The sequence below is a fragment of the Opisthocomus hoazin genome, chromosome 2 (genome assembly GCF_030867145.1).
Source record: "Opisthocomus hoazin isolate bOpiHoa1 chromosome 2, bOpiHoa1.hap1, whole genome shotgun sequence".
NCBI lineage: Eukaryota > Metazoa > Chordata > Aves > Opisthocomiformes > Opisthocomidae > Opisthocomus > Opisthocomus hoazin.
Window position 1 is genome coordinate 105,225,474 of NC_134415.1, and position 6,628 is coordinate 105,232,101.

At 48.4% G+C, this 6,628-nt stretch overlaps 1 protein-coding gene across 2 annotated transcripts in view; it reads right to left on the reverse strand.

Moving 5' to 3' along the window:
* Positions 1 to 5,918, reverse strand: part of AGPAT5 (1-acylglycerol-3-phosphate O-acyltransferase 5) — a 60,622-nt gene extending 54,704 nt beyond the window's left edge. The window contains exon 1 of one of the 2 annotated variants that reach the window (XM_075414705.1): positions 5,461 to 5,918. In XM_075414705.1, coding sequence (XP_075270820.1) covers positions 5,461 to 5,679 — 219 coding nt within the window. In that variant the 5' untranslated portion in view covers positions 5,680 to 5,918. The remainder of the gene's footprint in view (positions 1 to 5,460) is intronic. The other variant, XM_075414704.1, reaches the window with a different exon arrangement.
* Positions 5,919 to 6,628: the final 710 nt, after the last annotated feature.

Below are 6,628 nucleotides of genomic sequence, written 5' to 3' on the forward strand. Positions count from 1 at the left end.
TGACAAGTTACCATTATTTTAACCTCTCAACATGTCACACAACAGCTAGCACGGTCTTGCTAAACAGCAACACTAGTGTTGCTTGCCATCCCTGTAGCTCTGCGCCTTCCCGCTCAGCTCCTGCACCATCCCAGCACACTCCCACTCCAGAGCTGGCCAACTGGGAGGAAAGGTCGGGGAACTCAATTGCAGGTTCATAAAACCAGGCTCATGCCAAGACACAATCGCCAGCACTTTCTTTGCAAACACAGCCGGAGAAGAGTGAAAAGCGATGTCTCCTTTTGACCTTCCAGTTACAGCACTGGCCCAGGAAATGGGTCCTCATCTCAAGGGGAGTCAGACCCTGTCACTCACACCTACCGACAGAAAGCAGTCAGAAGATGAACCTTCACCCTGCCTTGACGAAGCCTGGTTACGATGCCTCCTCCACTGCTGGGAGGGAAGAACGAGGCTCCTAGGAGATGACAACCCACCTCACCAACAGCAACCAGAAGCATCTCCCTGATGCGAGTACGCTGCAGCTTGACCGTTATGACTTGTGCTGCCTCTTTTGCTTCCCACCTCTGCCTCGGGACCACCTGAATTACCTGCTGAATGGCTGAACAGCTTGAAAAGGGAAAGTGGGGAGTAAGTGAAGATAACCTCATCTGGGAAGGCTGCTGTCCTGGGAATAGAGATGGGCACAGACCGCGTAACCCTCACTTTCAAAGGAAATTGGCCAAAAGCTAGAAGACTAAGCATCCATCCCAAGCTCAGACACTGAGCTCTCCTCACAGATTCCTTAGGAACCCAAGACACGAAACACAGCCTGGGCTCTACTCCACTGGAATGCATCATCAAGAGATCAGCAGCACAGTGTCTCCCCAAAGTTTTAATTAGCTCTAATCCTAAGCAGTTTTCAACCTTGCTGAGACACAGCAGGTCCAAGTTTCAATACCAATCCAGAAAGCACACTGCATTGTGTAACAGGGATGTCTTGTATTTTCCGAAATAACTGTTAAAAATACTACAGCTCTGCTAAACACCACTGAGGTAGCATCTGATTCCCACAGCCCTTCTAGAGTCCCATAATGACAACAAAAACCAGAATTTCATAGCGCCTTTAATGAAAGCACCACTTTCAACAATTCCTATTCAGTAGGAAGTGGGGGTAAGGAAGAGAGCCGACACAAGCAGTGAACAAAATCCATGCACATTACTTCAGTCATGGATTTCACTCAACTGTCAAAGCCTTTCAGATGGAAAACGATCCTTCAGGAAGCAGTCCGAGTGATGATTTCTTTATTATTTCTTCACCGCCACTCAATACAAAATATCAAATATAACTACAACAAAAAAAAAAAAAGTTGAAGAACATTTAGTCCTCGTCTGATCTGAGACATGTGCACAAACACAACAGGCATTAATTTCATCACCCTGACAGCAACTGGGATAAGACGCCAAGGGTCACAGAGAGATGACAGCATTCATCACACTGAATTACCAGTCCTTTCAGCCTTTCGAATGTCCTAATCACAGGCTTATTTGCAGTCATTTTGGTTTTCACATTCTATGGTAAGATGCGACTGTTTATCGCCTGCATGAAATGGAAGAGACCAGACTTTCCTAACAGAGTAAAGACAAAAGCAGCAACACAACCACAGCTCACAGCCTACTTGATGACTTGGAAACTTGGGGCCAAATCTACTATTAGCACAAGCAAATGGAAGCCCTCCAAAGCACTTCAATCGCACCTGCTTGTGTCAGTGACTGCTTTCGCTCGCCGCTGATAAAATTAACATCCCTTGCTCTCCAAGACTTGCTACTCACTTTACACAGAGTCCAAGCATCTCACACACACTAAAGAGAGTACTGTGGTGCTTCTGCAGCTCACAGCAGGACCGGTGGGAAGCAACACAACTGCATTTGCACCGACAGCAGCGTAGGGCCAAAGCAAGGCCATTCTCTCTTTGTCGCTTTCCAACAGACCGCATTTACAGATGTTCATTACTATGAGTTTATAATCCTGGAGACTGTTGAAGAGCACTGTCGAATGTCACATACAGATTAATTTTATATATTTATAGCTTCTTAATAAAATTTATGATTATCTGCTAAACTGCAATTACACTGACAAATTTACACTGCATTATAGGACTTCACTTTACAGTCATACTGACTTTGTCCAGTTTACCTCGTTTAAAGGATTGGTATGTTCTGGGTTGCTTTTTGTACTCTCAGTACTGGTTCTTCAATTTACTACAGGCAACTCTTGCATGGTAGTCAGCTAAAGGGCTATTTCTGGCAATTCGTTAACAGAATTCTAATATTACTGGAAAACCTAAACTGATTCCATCGTAGCTCAAGCTTTCTTAGGCTTTGTAAAACAAATCATTTTGGTAGGAAAAAAACAGTTCTGACCCAAAATTTTAAAAGGGAAAGTACTGACAGTATGAGAAGGTAAGAAATTTTTAGTTCCTTCATGAGCCACTCTCTAGAATGTAAATACTCAGTAAGGGTTCACAGCAATTCTAGCTCTACAATTATTTTAGATCTCAAGCGAAATATTTAAGAGAAAAGGAACTATTAGTCTTTCAAGATTTTATGTCATGCGGATCAGGTTATCACCTTATTTAGTTACATTTCACAACTGCAAAGAATTTGCTACAAAGATAAAATGCCTTCCTAGCATGAACTAGAGTTTTTATTTTAATAAACTTGGCTAAAAACATCCAAGTCAGGGAGAACAAAAAAAAAACCCAAAAGTATGTTTGTGTATACGGTTGTGAAGGGGAGACAGGTTTAGATACCTGATGGACAAACAGCAGACGATACACAGAAACATCACTTCCTGACAACTAAATTAATGGTATTTCCTTCAGTCAAAAAATAATCTACATTTACGATCCAAACCAACTTCACTCTATTAAGGCCCTGCCCACATTACTGGGAATTTCAGCAAAATTATTATGTTAAGATTAGACATCTCAAACATTCACAACTGCTTTAGAGTGTTATCATATTGAGAAACCACAAATACTCTAAGCATAATAAATCAAAGAATGATAAACAGTACATAATGTTAAAGACTTTATATAGCGTAAGACAGCGGCAGTGCTAAGAAAAAGTCACTTAAGGCTTTGATTCAGTAAGTCACTTAAGCATCTCTATAATCCTAATGACTTCAGCAAGACTACGCAACAAGTTCTAGTATTCTGATGGATGAGGTTATTAGCCTCCCATTTATCCAGTCACGAAGAGCCATCTCAACACACTTCAATCGACTGAATACATTAGCAGGCCTGAAAGAGATGCTGAATTCCTCCCACCCACAGCTATTACCATGCCTTGACGCCGGTAAAGCCCTACAGCCGCCTTTATGAAGCCACGCAAGTTACTATTCTTGTATTGTTTTTTGGGATTAAGCGATTAAGTTTAATGATGCTACACTTCTGCATCTAATTACGTGCCTTAAAACGGCCAATTCACAGTAGCTCTCAGGTTACTGTTCCAATCTCAAACACTCAGGCACATGCTTAACTTTCCATTGTGCGTTTCTAGTTAAACATGTTCAGTGTTCACCAGCACAGGTGTGAAAGGACACCCAGTTTCTCCTCATTAAATCAACGGGGGATACCTTCCAGTTCAACAATACATGCATTTTAAGGATCCTACCTCTTACCTCCACATGCGTGTCATCTTTTCCAAATTTTTAATCTACCTTTCAGTCTCAGTTACTACTTTACTTCTCCTATGACATATGCCACATTGGTTTTGTGGGCTCTCTTCTTTATTTCTGTAATCCTTACTTCAGCTTTGTGATCACCTGTACTGCCTCCCACTTTTTTTTTGTGTGTGGATGAAGTTTTATCAATGCAATAAAAGAGAACAGAGGTCAACAGCTGATGGTAGCCTTTTTGTTACTTTTGGTTAGTGTTTTCCTTTCTGTATCTTTATTTACATCAGGCATTTTTTGATAAAAGTTCTTATTAGAAGTTTAAAGTGGTTGCTACTCTGTGCTCACTATTTGTAGGAAATTTGAGTAATTCTTCTGTTACAATTTATACCTTGATTTTTGGCTCTCATTCTTAGAATGAGTTGAATTAAACTACTATACTGCTACTTTCAGCAGCTTATGACCAAGGTGCGTTACTACACATCAAGATATCTGTATTAAAGAAGTTACATAAAAAAGAAGACAGATAAACCAGTAAGTACTTAACGTGTGAACTGCTGCACGCTCTTCCCTTTCTTCTTTTTTTAAAAACAAGTATGTAAACCACAACACAAGTTAACTAATTTGGACAAGACATAAGGGTGAAGTTACACGCGTTACAAGCCGAATCAAAAACTAATTACAACTAAAAGAAGACCTCACTTCCATTTTGTATCCGTTCCACCTACCCTGATGTCAAACTGTGTAATTCTTCTGTCTTCAATCTGGCTTTGGGGGTTTCCATGGGAGTCGGTATGAAGCGAGGCCTACAACTGCAGCTCACGAGTGGAAATTAGGTGAGACCTAGCCAGATTTTGAAATAAATACTTCATAACAGAGTAGACAAATGCTTCAGCTGTAAATACGAACCAGGGCTTATTTGTACCAGCTCTGTCACCTGCCAATCAACATGTAAGCCCTCGTTATTCTTTACTCTCAAGCACCTACAGCTGACACTAGCTTCAAATACACTTCTGCACATCCAGACAACTTTGAAATTCAGGTTTAGGCACAGTAAGCATCTGTCAGTCATGCAATTATTTTTTACATGTAAAATTAAAAGTCTTCTTGTTTACTTTCCAAATTACAGACAAATACGTAACCTTTTAAACACTTCAGGCTCCGTGAGACAAGCGAGGTGTCATTACTTGAGCGCAAATACCCCTCTGGTCGCAGAAGTGAGGCCTCCAGTTCCAACTCCTTAACCTGAAACCTCGGGCTTCAGCTCCTGAGACACCGAACAACCACAACCCACAGCCGACCCAAAATTTTAGGGCCGAAGGCTGACAGGGGGTAGACCGCACGAAAACCGAGCAGCTGTAGTAACCCTGAGGTTCAGCAACCTACTTATGAAAGGCTTGGGCGTGTATCAAACGAACCCTCGGCTGACTGCAGCTCTCTCACCGGCTGCCAGCCTCACGCCGCAGACGCGCACCCCAGGCCGGAGGGCCGCGGCGCGCAGAGGCGGCTGCCATGGCAGCGCTGACCCGGCGCCACCGCTGCCGCGTCCCTCCCGCCTCCCCGACCCGCGGAGCGGACGCGGCGCCGGCACCCCGCAAGAATCATCACGCCCGGGGAGCAGCCTGCTCCCGCAGCCCCGCCGGCACCGGGGAACGGCCGCGGCCCGCACCTGCGCACGGCGGCGGGCGGGCCCGGCGGGGCGCGGCCCGGGAGGCCGGCCGAGAGCCGCGGGCCCGTGGCCGACACCGCCGCGGGCTGCTGGCTCCCGGGGACGCGGCACGTCGGAGCCCCCCACCCCTCCTCACCTGCACGCCCGTGTAGTTCTCGAAGAAGAAGAGCACCATGCTCTGGTAGATGGTGTAGAGGCGGTCGTCCACCTCGCGGTAGAAGCGGGCGGGCAGCAGGGCGGAGAGCAGGCGCCAGGCGCCCCAGGCCAGCACGTAGGTGGGCGCCGTGCCCATCATGAGGGCGGCGGGCAGGACGTAGCGCATGGAGTAGGTGTGCAGCACCAGCGACAGCAGCATCTTCCCGCGGCGCCCCCGGCCTCACCGGGACACCCGCATGGGCAGCGCCCTCTCACACACGGCCCGCCGGCCCCGCCGGCCGCATCGCCCGCCGAGCCGGGCAGACCCGCCGGGCCGGGCGGGCGGAGAAGCGGCGGCGGCCGGCAGGGACGGAGGTAGAGACGGGGCGGGGGGCGAGGGCTCCGGCTCACGACTCCCCCCGCGCCGCCTCCGCCGCCATATTGCCGGGCCGCAGGAGGAGCCGGGTGGCGGGAAGGCGGCCCCCGAGCGGCCGCGGGGAGACTGCCGGGAGGGGCGGGCGGCGCCGGGGCCCCGCCTCGGCCGCGGCTTGAGGGGATGGGGAGTGCCGCCGGGGTCGAGGTGCTCTCCTCGTTCTTTTCCCCTAACTGGGACAGGCTCTGTGCTGCGCTGTGGTTTACCTCGCTCTAACGGTTTTTTAATGTGTGTTTGGAAACGGTGCCCTGAACAGTTCAGCCAGATGAGGCTGGGGGAGCGGTGCTAGGTTGCAGCGCTGCGGCAGCGTTCTCTTCAGACCGCCTCGGGGGTCCCGCGCTCCGCACCCGGAACTCCTGTTTCTCCTGGCACCGTCGCTTCTGCGTCCCGAAAGAGACTAAAGGGTCTTTATTTCCTTCCCCACCCTCCAGAAAGTCGTGGCCGCCTTTCTGTCAGGGCTCCTTGTTGGATCGGCGCGTGCGTTGCTGTCCTCGCCGAGTAAGCGCGCACGCTGCCCTCGCCTCAGGACCGCCAGAACAGAGGCGCTTTCCCCATCAGGGCCTCTTCTGGGCAGGGGGGTTTTCTGCTCTAAACCAGGCAAAGCTAGGTTGGACAGAAAATCGGGGAGCAAGCTGCTGTTTGTGATGCCTGTGACGTGGCCGCATGGAAGAGAAAGTAATTGACCACGATACAGGGAGGAGAAAGTAACCCCATACAACACTGAGACGGTAACGCC